At 52.1% G+C, this 18078-nt stretch overlaps 1 protein-coding gene across 1 annotated transcript in view; it reads right to left on the bottom strand.

Moving 5' to 3' along the window:
- The window catches only part of RAB11FIP3 (RAB11 family interacting protein 3), an 83494-nt gene that overhangs the window by 14867 nt on the left and 50549 nt on the right, over positions 1–18078 (bottom strand). The window contains exons 3-6 of the mRNA XM_042921346.1: positions 15741–15832; positions 8406–8617; positions 4427–4576; positions 2113–2247 (exon numbers count right to left, since the gene is read on the bottom strand). Of these exons, the coding sequence (XP_042777280.1) occupies positions 2113–2247; positions 4427–4576; positions 8406–8617; positions 15741–15832 (589 nt within the window). The remainder of the gene's footprint in view (positions 1–2112; positions 2248–4426; positions 4577–8405; positions 8618–15740; positions 15833–18078) is intronic.

The following is an 18078-nucleotide window of genomic DNA, read 5'->3' on the forward strand; positions in this document are numbered from 1 at the left end:
CTTCTGCATCAAGTCTTCAGAAATGAGAGATGAGACAGGTCTTCGTGCTTACTCTCAAGAAGAGAGATGGCATTCCTGTACTCAAACCCACTTAGCAGGACAGCGGTCTCCATTTGGGAAAGACAGGTGACCCCTCAACAGTCGGGTGGAGGGACCTTCCTGAGGCACTGAACACCCAGCTAACCACATACAAGAAGACTAGTTTTCCCTACGGAAGAGCCCAGTGGGTCTTCGAAATCCCTAGTTGCCACAGTTCCCCCAAGTCTCCCTGGAAGGCTAGGTTCTCATCGGTACTGCTGGGACCTCCCCCCAGACTCCCCTCTGAGGCTTCCGACTGGCCACAAAGAATCTTCTCCACCCAACTGGGCATTTGCTGGATTGCGGTCTGTGTGGTGAGTATTGCACAGAACGGAAGACAAAGGGGTGAAGACATCAGATGTCCTGAGCTGGAACTGGAGGCCGGTCAGGAGCACAGCAGGGCTCTCAGCCACGGGGACCCACCAGGAAGACTGAGCTGCCCTGGGCTGAGGCCCTAAGGGGGCAGGCTCCTCAAGACAGAGGAGGAATTTTTAGAAGACTACTCTAGGGGCGCCTGGGTGGCTCAGTCGGTTAAGCATCTGACTTCAGCTCAGGTCATGATCTCGCGGTCCGTGAGTTCAAGCCCCGCGTCAGGCTCTGGGCTGATGGCTCAGAGCCTGGAGCCTGCTTCCGATTCTGTGTCTCCCTCTCTCTCTGCCCCTCCCCCATTCATGCTCTGCCTCTGTCTCAAAAATAAATTTAAAAAAGTTAAAAAAAAAAAAAAAAAACCACTCTAAACAGGCTGAAGCTGTCAGGATGGCTTGCCCTTCTGCCACATTTTATGTAACCTCCCACCAGCCACGTCCCCTCTTTTTCAGACAGCCACTTGAGATTGCCGCCTGGGAGCCCACACCACTGACCAGCACAAACCATCCCTTCCTGCCCAGTGTGAGAGCTCTTTGTGGGTCACTCACCAACTCTGCTGGCCTGGGGCCTAAATCAACAATATGCTCCATGGACGTGAATATGTGCAAGCTACTCAAACATGTTTTCTTTAACTGGAGGGTGTGAAGCTGTGGGGATCCAGCAAAAGGAACGGTCTCCTTCTGGAGCTCCAACCTGAGTAGGGCTGGGTACAGATGGCTGAGAGGGAGGCTAACACTCTGACACAAACCAGAACTGGGAGACGGGGAGGAGGGACAGACCGGGGATGACCAAGGCCAGGGAGCAGCAGGCACATGCCGGGTCCCGGCTGCTTATTTTAAAAACAGGGTAGCAAAGTTGGCACCCTGGGTGTAGAGATTACTTAAAAATAAAAATCTTAAGGGCTCTTGGGTGGCTCGGTCGGTTCAGCATCGGACTCGTGACTTCAGCTCAGGTCATGATCTCATGGTTTGTGGGTTCAAGCCCCACACGGGCTCTGTGCTGGCAGTGTGGAGCCTGCTTGGGATTCTCTCTCCCCCTCTCTCTGCCTCTCTCCTGCTTGAGTGCATGTGCTCACTCTCTCTCACAATAAACCAACAAACGTTTTTAAAAATATATTTAAAAAAATAAAAAAACTTTAAAGAAACAACATATAGAGGAAAAAAACCCCCAACAACATAAAGTAATAAGTTCAAGGAAGAGCTCACTGGATGTAAACATATACTTCTGAAAGCTGTTACGAATTTGTTTTTTTTAAAGACCAAATCTCACTTTAAATTTCCCAAAGCTCTTTCGAGTGACTCCCAGTTAAAGAAACCTTTTAGTAAAATGAAACATGTATCTCTTTCCGGAGGCAGACTCTCTTTCCTACGTTGGGTTCCCTCTCCCAGGACACACAGCATGGGAAGGGAGTCTCCTCCCCTGGGAACAGAAGCAGTGGCTCAGGCTGCAGCACACACCCAGGGTGTCACATGCACAGGGCGAGGAGGGCAGACGCTCAGCACATGCAGGGTTGGGGAGGCGGGGGGCAGGGGAGGGGTCCTGCCTCCGGGCTGCGGTTCAGCCCAGCCGAGCGAGCAGCGCCTCCAGCCAGACCCACTGGCAGGAGCTGTGGGTGACTGGAGTCTCCCTCCCACTTGAACAGAGCAAGGCCAGGCACTAGTCAGTTACCTATTCTTTTCAAGATCGTTCAGGCGAGCAGAAAGATCCTCAAGGCGGTTGATTTGTTTGTGGCACTGGCTACAGTAAAACTCAAAAGCCTCATCAGTGAGGATGCTGTGCAGCTTTGCGGCAAGCGGATCAGTGCTAGAAAGACGAGAAGTGTCAGTTCAGAAGACAGCGAGGACCCGTCAGGTTATCTGTGACCCCACAGAGGGGCTGGACAAAAGCACTGTGTCAGGCTATGGAACATTCTGGCTCTTGCTTTTAGACTGCTGTGAGCCCACCTCCCTCAAGCGTCACCTCTAGGACCGGTGACACACACCAGCTGGAGCAGTGAGGGGACTTGGCCACACATCTGCTCCTTCCTGGTCAGGTGCTCAGAGGAAATAGGTAGCCCATGGGCTTCATTGTAAAACACAAACTCTTCTTTAACAAGAAGCGAAATGACTGGAGATGCTGCTGCCTTGTCCTTTGTCAAAAACACACCAGTGTGAGAGCAGAGCACGCGTCTCCAGGTGGGGCTTAACTTACTGTACTGCAGCTCCTTTACTCGCTGCTCTAAAGCCCACCAGTGTCAGAACTATGCATGGATGACGATCACCAACAATTCTGTCATTTTTAAGACCTTCATTAAAAACTCAGGATTCAGGGGCACCTAGGTAGCTCCAGTAGGTTGAGTGTCTGAGTCTTGACTTTGGTTCAGGTCATGATGCCACGATCCTAAGACTGAGCGTCGGGCTCTGTGCCGAGCACGGAGCCTGCTTGGGGTTCTCTCTCCCTCTCTCTGTGCTCCCGCCCTGTACACGCACACGCTCTCTTTCTCAAAAATAAATTAACTGGCTAAATAAAATAACTCAAGTTTCTGTTTTCCTCCCTGTGATCTAATTTAAATGGACTTTCACAGCACTGGCGGGACACCCACTACAGGAAGATGAAAGCAGGAAGGCAGTGATGTCCTTGAGACATTAGGACCTGCTGGCTTTTGGAAGCTGGTTTGGAAGTTCCATGTGAAGACAGGTTGAAGGGAAATATTAGTGGTAGCGCAGAAGTCACACCTGAGACAGAAAATACTGAAAAGGCTGGCTGGGAGGCACAGACGAGCAGACCAGAAAGACTCCCCAACTAGACAGACACGGGGTTAGCAGCGTCCAGTCCTTGGCCTCTGCCTCACACCACCACGAACACGCACGTGGAAAGAAAAGCTGCTAAAACCACGCACATATTTCGCTCACACCAACTCCCAGAGGCTCGCCACAGAGGCCCTCTCCCGGGCCGCAGGTCCTCTGGGCCAGGGCAACGGTCTCGGCAAAAGAAGGGCCTCACGGCTGCAGGTTCAGAGATACTCGGCTTCCGCTGTCGGCAAACAGAGAGGGTTTGAGGAACCTGGCGCCAAGCGGATCCGCGACTGGCGCAGAGCAGCCGCTGAGCCAGGCGGGACCTCGCTGGCACAGGCAGGCACGTCCTCAGATGGGCCAGTCACCAGCAAAAGACTGCCAGGTCCACAGGTCCCTTGTTTGGACACACGCGGAGCCCTAAGAGAAAGGTGGGCTGGAGAGGATCTACTCCATGAGCAAAGGTCTCACCCTTTAGACCTAGCACCTCGGCCTACTCATGCAGAACGTTCCAGACAATTTGGGCATGAATCCAAAGAATCACTTGCGATGTTAAAGCCCCCGCAGAGGCTGATCAAAGGGTACAAACGTGCAGCTGCAAGAGGAGTAAGGTCTAAGGCTCGAACGTAGAACGTGGTAACTACACGGTATCATGTACTTGAAATCGCTGAAGGCAGACTGTAAACGTTCTCTCTCACATACACGTGTACGCACGGATACATACACGCATGTTCTCACACACATGTACACACGGACACACAGGTGTTTTCTCTCACACGTGCACACACAGATACACACGTGGTCTCTCACACGTGTACACACACGTTCTCTCACACGTGCACATAGATACATGATGTACATGTGGTCTCTCTCACGCGTACATACATGTACATGTTCCCACACATGTACGCGTGATGGTCTTCCACACGTGTGTACACATGGACACACACATACATGCTCTCGCGCGTGTATGCTGATACATGCATACATGTTCTCTCACACACGCACATATACACAACACGTGGTCTCACACATGTGTGCACAGAAACACACACATGGTCTCACATGTGTTCATACGGATGGTCACACATTCATGTTCTCCCACATATGTGCATACATGCACACATGTTCTCCGAAATACATACATGCACACGTTTCCTCACACGCGTGCACGCACACACACATGCCAGGGCAGTGCAGGGCTGCATTACCTGGGGGTGAGGAAAGCGGGGTCTCTGCAGTCATGCTCCCCATTGCAGAGGGTCTCCAGGGACAGCTCTGCCTCACTGCCCTCACCATAGTCCTCAAAATGCTCCTCGCCACCTATCACCGTGACGACGGACTGGCTGTGCAGGTGGGATCTGCAAAGGCAACACAAAAGCAACGCACTGTGACTGGTGGCTCCAGAACCGATGTTGTGATGGCACCTTCCAGCAGAGATGTGCTACTAGCCACAGGCTTGGGTTCAAACATTGTAGTAGCCACGTTAGAAAGAAAGAAATGAACAGGTGAGATTGATTTTAACAATAGATTTCAACACATCCCAAATATCATCATTTCAGAAGCAAGACTCTTTATTCTTTATTTTGTAACAAGTATTCGAAACCGGGAGTTCACCGTACACTTCGGCGCGTCTCCTGCAAATGCACCTGTGCCCGTACCAGCAGCTGCTGTCTTCACACAACTGCTGGAGAGTGTGAGCGCAGACGTCTGCTGGGATGTCAAGTTCAGAACAGCAGGATTCCAAGCAGGGAAGGTAAAGGGTTTGCTAGCACCCATCCTTCTGAGACAGAGGTCACTCCTGCACACCCGCTTTCCAGAGCTTCCAGAGCACTAGGTGCCCCGGCACCGCCGGGGGCTGGCAGAAGCCGAGCCAGTGCTGGGAGGCCCGGCGCTTCACCAGAGACAACAGGAAACAGCTGTGGCTCCACCAGCACCTCCACCAGGGCTGGATTAAGCGCATCACCACTGACGGGCACACGGATCTGAGAGCTGCCCCTTTCCAAAGGGGAAAGGGGCCTCGGGGAACCAAGTGAGGGTCTCACAGGCAGAGTCAGGGGCAGAAATGGGTCCCTGTGCACGCCCCCAAGACCATCACGGCTGCTCAACCCTCGGAGCACGCGCCCACTGCCCACCCAGAAATGCACGTGCCCAAAGAGCAGTCCTGAAGCCACTCAGGACAAATCCCGTGGTCTTACACACACTCGCTTTCAGGAACAAGGAAACCTGAGTAAAATGAGATGGGGATGATCCCACTTCTCATCATCCTGAGGCATATACATAAACACACTGAAATTCAGATACGTGGACAGAGATACTATATTCAAAGACTGAAGATCTGACAATGTGAAGATGTTGATTCTCCCCAAATTCATCTATAATGAACACAACCCTAACCCAAATCCCAGCAAATGCCTTTGTCCTGAAACCAACAAGCTGATTCTAAAACCCACATGGAAAGGCCAAAGGGCCAAAAGGCACCAACACAGCCTCGCAGCCTTGAAGAACAAGGCTGGAGGACTTACACAGACAGTACAATCTACAACACGCTGGAGTACAAGACTATGTGGTACTGATCTGAGAACGGACAGAACAGAGTGCACAGTCCAGACACAGCTCCACACACTCTGCCACCTCGCAGGACCAAGGTGACACCAGACAGTGAGGGAAGGAGGAATCTGTTCAAAACTGAGGCTGAATTGAATGGATACCCATTTGGGAGATGACCCCTGTGTCACACCACACACAAAAAAGTCAGTTATGGGGAGATTACAGATCTGAACACAGAGGTGAAACAAACAAAAAGCTTTTAAAGGAAAGCAGAAGTAATCATAGTTGTGTGAAGTAAGCAAAGATTTTTTTTTTTAATGTTTGTTTTGAGAGAGAGACAGAGAACGAGCACGAATGGGGGAGGGGCAGAGAGGGAGACACAGAATCCAAAGCAGGCTCCAGGCTCCAGGCTCCAAGCTGTCAGCAAGAACCCAACGTGGGGCTTAAATCCAGGAACCATGAGATCATGACCTGAGCCAAAGTCAGACACTTAACTGACTGAACCACCAGGCGCCTCAGTAAGCAAAGGTTTTTAAAACAATACAGAGGTGCTAGCCACAAAATAGGAATGGATGAACCAGGCCACAGTAAGATTAAAAACACATGTTCCTCGGGGCACCTGGGTGGCTCAGTCGGTTGAGTGTCCGACTTCGGCTCGGGTCATGATCTCACAGTCTGTGATTTCGAGCCCTGCATCGGGCTCTGTGCTGACAGCTCAGAGCCCGGAGCCTGTTTCAGACTCTGTGTCTCCCTCTCTCTGACCCTCCCCCGTTCATGCTCTGTCTCTCTGTCTCAAAAATAAATAAACATTAAAAAAAAAAAAACAAACACATGTTCCTCAAAGACACTAGCAGGAAAGTGCAAAGGCAACCTACAGAGTAGGAAACACATCCCTGTAATACACATCCCAGAGAAAGCACTCATATCTAAAATATATAAAGAATTCCTACAAATCAGTAAGAAAAAGACAACCCAACAGATCAGGAGAAGCCAAATCCCATCCATGGCCTGTTCTGGGAAAGTAGGAATGGGACACAGACACGAGCTGTGCCACTTTCCACTTCACAGCAGAACTTGGCTGCTGAGACTATACAGCTTGCAAACCAAAAAGTATTTATTATCTGGCCTTTTACAGAAAAAGTTTGCAGATCCCTGCAATAAATAAGTGGGGCAAAAGACTTGAACAAGCACTTCACAAAAAAGGATCTTCACCAAATGGGCATTAAATGCAAGAAAAGGCACTCACCAAGGAAATGCGACTAAGAATATCCCACACCAACACTGAGCTCCATGCCCTCTGGAGAAGGCACACGAGAAAGCAGCGCAGCCCAGGCGCTGTGGAGGACGGGGAGTGACCAGAGCCCAGCAGGCAGCTGGCAGGCAGGTAACTACGAGAAGCCCCATCCGTACCTGTGTGGACTGCAGTTGGTGTGGGAGCCTCACAGCCCAACACGCACATGCAGCACTGTCCCACTCCTGGGTACAAACAGGCCACGAGACACGTGGTGTTTATAGGAACTTTGTTCACAGAACCAAAGCTGTAAACCCGACCCAAATGGCCACCAACAATGAATTCAAAAGCTGCAGCACATTCATACAGCGGAAAACTCTAGTAATAATGAAAACAAATAACTGACAACTATACAAAAATTTGGATGAACCGCAACAGCCACAACATGAAGCAAAAGCAGCCAGGTGTAACAAGGCTACAATCCTGTGTGGTTACTTCTTTTTTTTTTAAGTTTATTTATTTATTTTGAGAGAGAGTGTGTGCACACATGAGTAGGAGAGGGGAAGAGAGAGAGGGAGAGAGAAAATCCCCAGCAGGCTCTGCACGGTCAGCATGGAGCCCAATGCGGGGCTTGACCCCATGGACTGTGAGAGTAAGACCTGAGCAGAAATCAAGAATGAGCCACCCAGGCGCCACTGGGTAGTTACTCTTCCTAAGCGCCAGGCAGAGGGCGCCTGTGAGGCTGCTGGCGGGTCCGTATACCTATGACGGCTGCACTCACAGGCCAGTATGCCATACTTCAGTTAAAGAGAAAAAAAACAAAAACTCTGTGAGGGCCAAACAAAAAGTGAAATCAAATAAAACAGGCAAAACAAAATAAAACCAAACCACTTCCAAAGCAGCTAAGTATGATGGCTTCCCACACAGCAGAGGCAAACTGCCACCCAGAACCTGTCGGACCCTGCCCTCTCCCCTCGCTGGTCTTCAATCACAGGGGGACGCCTGGAGCAGGGGCGGGGAGGGCGGAAAACAGATCTGGGCAGGGGTGCGATAAAGACAAGTGGGTTCTAAGATCCTGCTGGGAGATGTGCCCTGAATATGGTGTCCTGCCCTGGTTTCTAAGAACTTCGGTGAGAAATCCAGGATCAGGTTTCTCTCTACAGCCAAGGAAGTTGTGCAACATGTCTAGCCAGGGTCATCTGTGGCCAGCAGGAGGAGCACCTCCAGGCAGGGAGGTCCGTGGGGGCTGGGAGCCCGCTCGGGGCCACGATGAGCATGGGCTCATCCCACAATGACTGCACAGCTCTCTGATACCAACCCGTCCAGAAACCCAATCTGCCCTTCGGCCACAGCCACTCGGTTGGTGTCTTGCAACCAATGCTCGTGCTGTGCAGGGGCAGGGTACTGACCTCCCTGGGAGCAGTAGCAGGGCGCCGTGGCCAGGCTCCTCCATGGCGTCCAGGCACTCGGAGGGCACAGCTGAGCCACCGGCGCTGTCGGCATCCCCTTCGGCTTGCAGCTCGGGGTGCACCAGGGTGCTTGTGTCCTCGTCGGTGAAGGTCTCACACTCACTGTAGGTGCTCTCGGAACCCATGTATGCGCTGTCTGTCACCTCGTTGGCCTAGGAGAGAGCGCCAAGGGTCAGTCCCACACCCTGAAATGGTCACATGTCAGTAAACCCCGACGCTCCACACAGTGCTCTGCTGCAGGCATCGAAGAGACAGCGTGGAGAGACAGCCTCAGGCAGGGCCCCCAAAGCATCTCTAAGCAGAAACGGTAGCTTACAAAACAATCCAATGTTTTTGAAAACTGAAACATAGCACATGTTCCAAAGCAGAGTAAGTACTAAAGCAATTTTGAAAGTTAGTTGTAGAGGTTACCTAAAACAGGAGGCATCCAACACCGTAGGATTAAGTGTGAGTGGAACCACCCATATGGCTACCAGCACTGAAATTATTTCTATCCAAAGAACAGTATAAGAACATGCGTTTTTCAATTAAAAAGTCACCATCAATATGTGTTATGTGTGTTCAGGTTACTGCTTTGAAATTCAAGTACGTGGTCTAACCTCAAAATTCTAACCCATCAGTTATTTAACCAACCCACTGTGTTCACTGGTTAAAGATCTTTCCACAGAACCTACCTTTATTTCCACTCTTATGGACCCAGCACCCAGCACAGGGTCCGGCAGCGCAAATGACTTAAATCCAAAGAACTATTCAACAGGCCATTTTCAATTTATAACCTCAGCTGTAATTCCAATGCAAGTGCACTGGCTAGGGAAAGGAGCCAACATTTCAGGCTCAAAAGAATCTGAGGTTAACCACTTGCAAACAAGTGAGATTCCAGAAAAGGAGTTGGAAGAAAGTGCATTCTGTCCAGTTGCTCTGGTGTCACAAGGGGACAGTGTGCTCAGATGTGCCTGGTAACAAAAAGCCCCCCATCCTCCGCTAGCTTTGAGGGCCTCTCCTGGCTGCATTCCCGGGGCACCTTGTCCCATCGAAGAGGCGTGAAGGGCCCAGGTCGAGCTGGCAAGAGCCGAGCATGCCAATGACAGGCCAGGGTCCATCCGTGGTCCACCATCCACCAGCCCAATGCCCCTGCACTGGGGTCCCAACCACTCTGAGTCCTGTCAGGTGGGACTGGGATTAAGAGACCACACAGGCAGGTACAGAAACTTGGAGGACTGTGGGGCCCGCGAGTCCCTGGGGAGGCAGAATCCCTGCCCAATGTCTGTAAGGCCAGAATGAAACAGAATGATGTGAGAGCAGGCACTCATTGACGTTACCTATGTTTCCAAAGGAAAACCAAATCTTCCTTGGAATCTAAGGCAACTAAGGAACTCCTAAAAAGCACTCACTTCAAAACCTGAAACCAGGAAATCCCTTTCAGAGGCATGGCCTCTAATACTGTTTAACATCACCATCAATGAGCAGGTACCACTTTCTGCCAGGTTCAGGGCTGGCTCTTTGCTCCGCGGATGGGCAGCATGGGCAGAGACGGGCAAGGTGAGCTAGGCAGGCTCCTCAAAGTCGGGGCTGGCCCGCAGGGTAGGCACAACAGAGCAGGCACAAAATTCACAGCCAATTCCTGGCTTCTGCTGAGGGGTGGCTGCTGGTTTACTGCCCAGGTGACACCGCACACTCACAAAGGGGGGGCTGCCTGAGACTCACCCAATGGCGGGAGGAAGACCTCCCCCACCCCCTAGACTTCAAACAACAACAAAGACCAGTGTTGGCTATTAGTATCCAGACGAAAACCCCTAAAAGAAAACACTTCCTCATCTGCAAAACAGTCCCACGCAGCCCTGCTCACCTTGACTACTTAGTCCTCACACTTGGGAAGCCAGCAAGACCCACACCCTCCAATCCCCACCAGACAGGTCCATCAAGGGGCCCCCAGACAATGACTGGGGACCCTGAGATGATTTCCTAGACGGAACAGGAAACAGGACTTAACTCCTGAGGTCAGCTTTTAAAAAAAACCAACGAACCAGCACCTCTGAAAAGCATGACGCTCCTCTCTGGCCCTCATGGACTCCATGCCCTCGACGGGCAGCTCAGCGTGTGGCAGGGGGCTGAGGGCCCTCTCCCCAAGATGGTCCTGTCTGGCCCGCATGGACCCCCTGCCTTCGACGGGCAGCTTAGCGTGTGCCAGGGGGCTGAGCGCCCTTTCCCCACAATGCTCCTCTCTGGCCCACATGGACCCCGAGCCCTCGATGGGCAGCTCAGCGTGTGCCAGAGGGCTGAGCACCCTCTCCCCAGGAAGGGAAGGAGGGTCCAGGCACTCGGGCCTGTCTCTTCTGTGTGCAAGGAGCCCACCCGAATCGCACAAGTGAGGCTGGGGCTGTGGCCTAAACCCTCCCTGGGGCTTGGCCAGGACAGTTGTGGGTGCAAGTCCCTGTCCACGGACACAGAAACAAGGAGGCAAAGGCGTCACAAAGCGCCCGCCGCAGGCTGGGCATGGAACTCTGCTCTAGGGAACTCACTCACCTTTTAAACAGGTAGGGCAGGGCAGGGCAGGGCGAATGTTCCCCTCCACCCTCCACTCCTCGTTCCTCAAGCAAAGCCATTCCTCCGACACAGGACAAAGAGATGAGCCCTGTTTCCCATTTCACTGAAGGCTTCATATCTGCACTTACACTCCAAATTATAAATAAATAGTGTCCCGGAGGAGGTCGGGTCCTGGAGTGTCAGGCACCCGCTGGGGGTGCTGAGCTGCAAACAGCCTCTTACCTGGCGGTGGTCAGAGCCTCAGGGCACAGGAGCTGCGTGTTCTACACCTCCTCACCCCCTGAGGGTCAACTTTCACAATTCAAGAATGCCCTGAAAAAATCCCAGCAAGCCAGGCAGTTTTCCTGCCTGCAGCAAGGTAAGCATCTGTCTTTTCAGAGAAGCAGGCAGAGCTCACCTCGGGGGTGGGGGTGGGGGGGGGGGCAGTCTAAAGACACGGGACAAGCTCACAGACTTGCCCCATCAGCTCAAATTTGCTACCACAAGGGACCCAACTTTGCCCGGAAGCACACAAATCTATGCTATCTGCTTTCAGAGTACTTATAAACTCACAGGCTGGGACAAACACACTTGAAAATCAAGTGCACCTGGACAGCTGCGCCACACGCTAGCACTGATGTCACCGGTTACAAGGAAGCAGGGTTCAGAGCCACCGGCGAGGGGCTCCCATGTGGCCAACACTGCCCGGGGTCCTCACTGTCCAGGTCATGGCCCCTCTGTGGGATGGTGACTGTTTGTTTCCGTGACCTGCGGGCGCTAGCCCGGGGAAGCCTCAGTGGGCTCCACGCACCAGCCCCAGGAAGGGCACGCTCTCCGAAACAGACGCCCTCCCCCCAGAAAATACTCAGAATTCCTCCCACGGAAATACTGGGGACATCTGTCCAGATCAGTCACTAGCTTCGTTCGACTAACCTTGCGGCCTTCCTATCTGCAAGTGGTGCTGGCGTTTCAGCAAAACCTTCGTGCTCCCCTGAAGGTAACAATGAAGCCTCAGAAAAAAGTTTAACCTGCTCCCAGACACGCTCCATTAAGCGTCCTGCTGTGCTGACTGGGGGAAGGGGGACAAAGTTCAGGAAGTGTCCTTGCTGGGTTTTTAACAGTCACTCCTCAAAACAGTGGCTTTTGTTCTTGACTTTCAAACCTCTGTTGTAACAGTTTACAGAAAAGGCATGGTCGCCATCATTTTATTAAGGAAGCTCTTTCCTCTAGGGGCCTTGGTAGGAGGAGGGAGGGACAGAGAAGGCACAGCAGGGACAGTTCTTATCATTTCTGTTTGTGCCAGTTCTCTGACCCTCCCATGGTCATGGCCCTTCCAGAAACCCTGGGGGCAGAGCGCCACCCCCGCCTCCAGCACGCTGCAGGGCCTGGGGCACTCCTCTCCGTGCGCCTGCCTCGTCCCCTCCCCTCCCCGCTGCCCTCACCCCGCCCCCACTCCTCAGGGAGGTCACATCATAACTTATTCTCCTAGGGGTGACTCCAGCAAGGAGCCGACAGGAAGCGGCGGGGGCGGGGGGGGGGGGGGGGGGGGGGGGGGGGGGGGGGGGGAACAGGACCCCAGAGCAGCCCACCAGTGGACTGCAAAGCACCCCTGCCCCCACACCGTTGCATGCTGGGCCAGAAGTCATTACAAAGCTTATTTATCTCTGAAGATCACCAGAAGAGGTAAGATTTGCAAGTAATGCCCATATTTTCCACCCATATTTTTACTGAAATTTTTTCTTTTAAATGTTTTTGAGACAAAAAGTGTGTATGTGCACACGAGGGGGTGGAGGAGGAAGGGCAGAGAGAGACAGGGACAGAGGATCCAAAGCAGGCTCTGCACTGACAGCAGCGAGCCCAACATGGGCCCGAACCCATGAACCACGAGATCACGACCTGAGCTGAAGTCAGAGGCTCAATGATGGAGCCACCCAGGCGCCCTTGAACTTGGAAGATTATATGACATGCAAGCTTTTTTAAAAGAACATCTTTCTAGAAGTTTCACAGTACCTGGTTCCGGTCCCCTGAAAGTTACACCTAAAGATCATAAAAAGACACGGAAGAGCCTTTTTTTTGGGGGGGGGGGGCCTTAAATGCACATTACTAAGCAAGAGAAGCCAGGCAGCAAAGGCCACACACTGGATTCCAACTCTGTGACATTCTGGAAAAGGCAGAACTATGCATACAGCATAAGGTCAGTTGCTGCCAGGTGCTATCGGGGAAGGAAGGGTGAGTCCAGGAAGCAGAGCGTGCGGAAGGCAGTGAAACTCCTTGGCAGGATACTATCCAGGGGACACATGACCTTGTCCACTTGTTGAAACCACCATGAGGGAGCCCTAGTGTACACTGTGGGCTTTTGTTAACAGCAACAGATCTGTACCGGATCATCAGTTATAACAAATGCACCACACTAATTAATGCAAGACGTTCATGATGAAGGAAACTCTGTGTGTGTGTGTGTGTGTGTGTGTGTGTGTACAGGGGAGAATGGGGACTCTCCGTACTATCTGCTTCATTTTCTGAAAAGCTAAAACTGCTAAAATACAAAGTGTATTAATTTTTTTTAAGTAACAAAACATAACCGTATCCTCCTTTCTGAAAAACAAATTAGCATCCTTTGAAATTTGCATTCTTTGAAACATCGGGTTCCCACCATGCCTTCCAAAGGTGACAAGCGAGCGCAAGGCGGGAGCTGGCACCCCCAAGGGTACCACACTCCTGTGGGCCTCGGGGATCCACCTGCACAAGGACGGGAAGATGCAGAGTTGGACAGGACCCCCGGGCCTGCTCTGCTCTGGGTTCAAGAGGCAGCCCCAACATCAGAGGCTCCCACGCTTCTGGACCAAATGAACTCTTGGAAGTACAAAATGTGTTGATGCCTCCTACTACCCTGAGGGACAACCCCCTGTATCAGTGTCCTGGGGCAGCCACATCAAATGAGCACAAACCGGGCAGCTTCAAACAACAGGAATGTATTCCGGCCAGCAAGGATAAGCTCTTCCTGAGATTCCAAGGGAGGCTCCCTCCTGCCTCGTCCAGCTCCTGGTGGCCCCGACTGCATCCTTCCAGCGTCTGCTGCATCAGCACACGGCCCCTGTGTGTCTTTTCCTGGCTTCTAAGGACACCAGTCATTGGATTCAGGGCCCAGCCTACTACCCAGAATGATATCATCTCGAAACCCTCAACTTATTACATCCACAAAGACCCTATCTCCAAATAAGGTCACGTTCACAGGTTCCAAGTGATCGTACCTTTCAGGAGACTACCATTCAACCCACTGCCCCCACTATGATGATCCAGCAGAAACCTGAGACAGGGATAGAGCAGAAGATCCTGATGTAGGTGCTCGGGCTCCGCTGGGAGGGGGATAGAGGTCTGATGGTCACTGACTGCAGAAGTGTTGTGACCCCTCACATGCTCTAAACAAGGAAAGAAGGACTCCCCTGACCTTAGGTACATTCCTGGAAAATTCAAGGTGTGTCAAACTGCACAGAGGCTTCTCCACCTTGCTGGAAAGGGAGCCAGCCCCGCTCCAGTCATGAGAGCAGCCACCCTACATCACAGGGTCTGGCAGCCCATCTGAAATGTGATGCATCAGAATCCTGCCCTCCTGCAGCCCCTACTTGGCCACACGTGCCCCATGTGACATCTGGTGCCCAGTGCCAGGACCGGGCCTGACACCCCACAAAGTCACACGCAAAATGAACATACCAACCTCACCAAACAGGATGCAAGGTGGGGTGGTCCCTGCCCTCGGGAGGCTCACACTTGGCTGGTACTCTGGGACAAAGCTGTGGTGAATGCTCCCAGTTGGCCCAGAGGCCTATGCCAGCAGACGAGACCGTCAGAAAGTGAACCTATGTTATCTGAGGTCTGACCAATACCTGGAGCAGCCTCTCAGAGCCAGGACACAAGACCCCAAAGGAAAGTAGTGAGTCCCTGTGGACTGTGAGAAGCCACTCTGTGCAACTCCCTCATTTTACCAAGGCACCAAGGCTCACAGCCACCGGGTCACAGCCTGGCCCTGTTCCCTGCACCCCTCTGAGCAACAGAGGACTGAGGGGCTGGTGGCTACCATCACCACCTTCCCCACAGCTCTTCAGGTGCTCAGGAGTTTCTAATGTATTTTTTAATAAGAAAAAACTGCAGGTCCAGCCACATGGGCTGTCCCAGCATCTGCTCACCCCTCCAACGGGGGGGGGGGGGGAAGAACTGTGGTAGCCTCCTGTGCTCACAGACCTCTGCCCTGCCATGCAGAGAACAAAACACCCACAATTACAGGTGACACCATGTAACCATAGCAACCCTGGAGGCAGGTGGCAAAGGAGCATGAGGTGTTACAAGTCCCTAAACCCCAAAAACGACTTGAAATTCGGTAACATGAAAACCTTACACAAGACCTCTGCTCTGGCCTTGCTTGGCCAGCCTGGCAGAAGGTGACAGCAATAGCATTGGAGAGCCCTACCAGCCCAGCCCAGCTCTCTGATGACAACAGGCCCCAAGGGGACCCCCGTCAATGATCTCAGGTGAGCAGTGGTGGAGCGGACACCTGCCGACCCTCTGCCGCAACCAGGAGCCCCCCCAGAGGCCCTGGCTGCACGCACAGGGCTGCAGAGTGAGCCCTGCCCTGCCCTCCCTGCCACTTCCTGCAGAAATATCCCCGGTACCACTAAGTGGAGCGGGATTCAGAGGGCAGAAAGGAAGACGTGTCACATCAAACTCCCTCTCAGCCCCTCAGTGAGAACCACTTGCCTCAAAGGTAACGAAGTCGTCGAACTCATCGGGGCAGGCGGGCGGCTCCTCGTCCTGGGCAGGTGCGACCCCGCACAGCTGGCCATCAGACTCTGCAGGAGAGAAGACCCAGTACTCAGCAGGAAGCCTAGACCAGCCCCAGAGGCCATGGGGGAAGGCGCCAGAAGGGTGAAGGCGAGCCCTGCTCGGGACAGCCAGTGAGAAGCCCAGGGGAGAAAGAAGCACGTGCCCCCTCCCCCCAGAGAGGTGGTGTAGAGGCAGAATGATAAAACGTTTGTTTCTTTAGACCCCCAACAGCACTGCAAAAGAGAAGGAGCAAGATCTCAAGCCCATGACACTGTTCATGGGCTTTAAAAAGTATCAGGTACCAGATTTAAATTTTTTAAAACTGTGTGTGTGTTTGGGGCCATGTAGGTGTGATGGAACTATACCAAAATAGCATCTTGCGCTCGGTGTTGGGCTCGCTGGCAGTTTTTATTTCCTTCATTTTTGTTGAACTTTATCTTTAGCAATAAATGTCTTATCTCATAATAAAGAAAATTTTAAATCCAAAATAAAGGGGTTAGTGGACACACCAGCATACCGGGAGGTGAGCCCAAACTCCATGGGGTAGAATCCCCTGCGTTCCAGACCCTTGCACACCTCACCCCATATACCTCTTCATCTAGCTGTTCCTTTGTAACCTTGTGAGTAAACTGCTAATGGTAAGTAAAGTGTTTCCCTGGGTTCTATGAGCCATTATAGCAAATTATCACACCTGAGGGAGGGGTACTGAGGACCCCGGATTCATTGTCAGGTCAGAGAGAAGTGTGGGTGGCCCAGGAGGGTGAAGTGGGGTCTTCACGAACTCTGACAGCTGGTGTCAGGGCAAATTAAATTGTGGGACACCCAGCTGGTGTCCCCAGAGAACTGGAGATCCCAGAGAACTGGAGAATCACTTAGTGAGGAAATCCCACATACTTGGTGTCAGTGTTATGAACAGAACACAGATCATAATAGGAATTACTTATTTAAAATACATCACTTAGGAGCGCCTGGGTGGCTCAGTTGGTTAAGTGTCCGACTCTTGATTCTGGCTCAGGTCATGAGCTCACGATCCGTGGGAGTGAGCCCCGTGTCAGGCTCTGTGCTGATAGCGCGGAGCCTGCTTGGGATTCATTCTCTCTCTCTCTCTCTCTCTCTCTCTCTCTCTCTCTCAAAATACATAAGAAAACTTAAAAAAAATATTTTAAGTACATAAGTTATTTAACATATCTCACATGATCTAACGTAACATCAGTCCCTTATTTATTTTTTTAAGTAAGCTCTATGCCCAGCGTGGGGCTCAAACTTGCAACCCCAAGATCAAGAGTCACAAGCCCTTCCAACAGAGCCAGCCAGTCGCCCCCAGAGGACAACTTTGCCAATGGGACCACATGGGGAGAATGCTGCTAGCCATCCCCATGTCCTCCAGCCGGACTCTGAAGACTCGGTGGTTTGAAGTTACCGCAAGAGCCCTGGTAAGCAGGGAAGGGAGAACAGATACTGAAGGGCCCTTCACCACACAGCAACGGCAGGACCCACAGCCATTCTGTCCTGTCTCTAAAGGACTCTCTTGGGGTGCTTGGGTAGCTCAGTCAGTTAAGCATCCGACTTCAGCTCACGTCATGATCTCACAGTTCGTGGGTTCGAGCCCCGCGTCCAGCTCTGTGCTGACAGCTCAGAGCCTGGAGCCTGCTTAGGATTCTATGTCGCCCTCTCTCTCGGCCCATCCCCTGCTCACGCTCTGTCTCCCTCTCTCTCTCTCTCTCTCTCTCAAACATAAACATTAATTTTTTTTTTAATAAAGGACTCTCAATTTAAACAGAATAATGCTTTCCCTTAACAACAGTGTAAATTGAAATATTTATGTATCGCGCAATTATGAGATGCCTTTGTCAACTCAAAGCTACTTTGCAGTACTGATCAAAGCCCTTATGCCAAAAAAACTCCTATGTGGCCTTTAAGAATCACGGGCACTTTTGTTGCTGTTGTTTCACACCATTTTCCCCAGGAGTGTGGTTAAGTATCCCAGCGGGGCGGATGGCAGCAGGCAAGGAGGAGCATGGGAACCCACACGCCGGGGCCCCTGTACTGGGAGGTGGGGTCTCTGGTGCAGGCGACGCGGTGAAGGTTGCTGTGGACACAAGTTTGGGGATTCTGGGGCAGGGGGTGGAGGGCCCCAATCACCCTCTTGCACGTGTCTTTGTAAAAAGCTACACTGTCTTTGGCCTATTACCCCTCTCAGACATTAAGTCTTCCCTGCCCTCCGAAGCCTGAAACACAAAATTCAAAGCTCTCAAAACACAACCGATCGTTC

Source organism: Panthera leo, chromosome E3, assembly GCF_018350215.1.
Source record: "Panthera leo isolate Ple1 chromosome E3, P.leo_Ple1_pat1.1, whole genome shotgun sequence".
NCBI lineage: Eukaryota > Metazoa > Chordata > Mammalia > Carnivora > Felidae > Panthera > Panthera leo.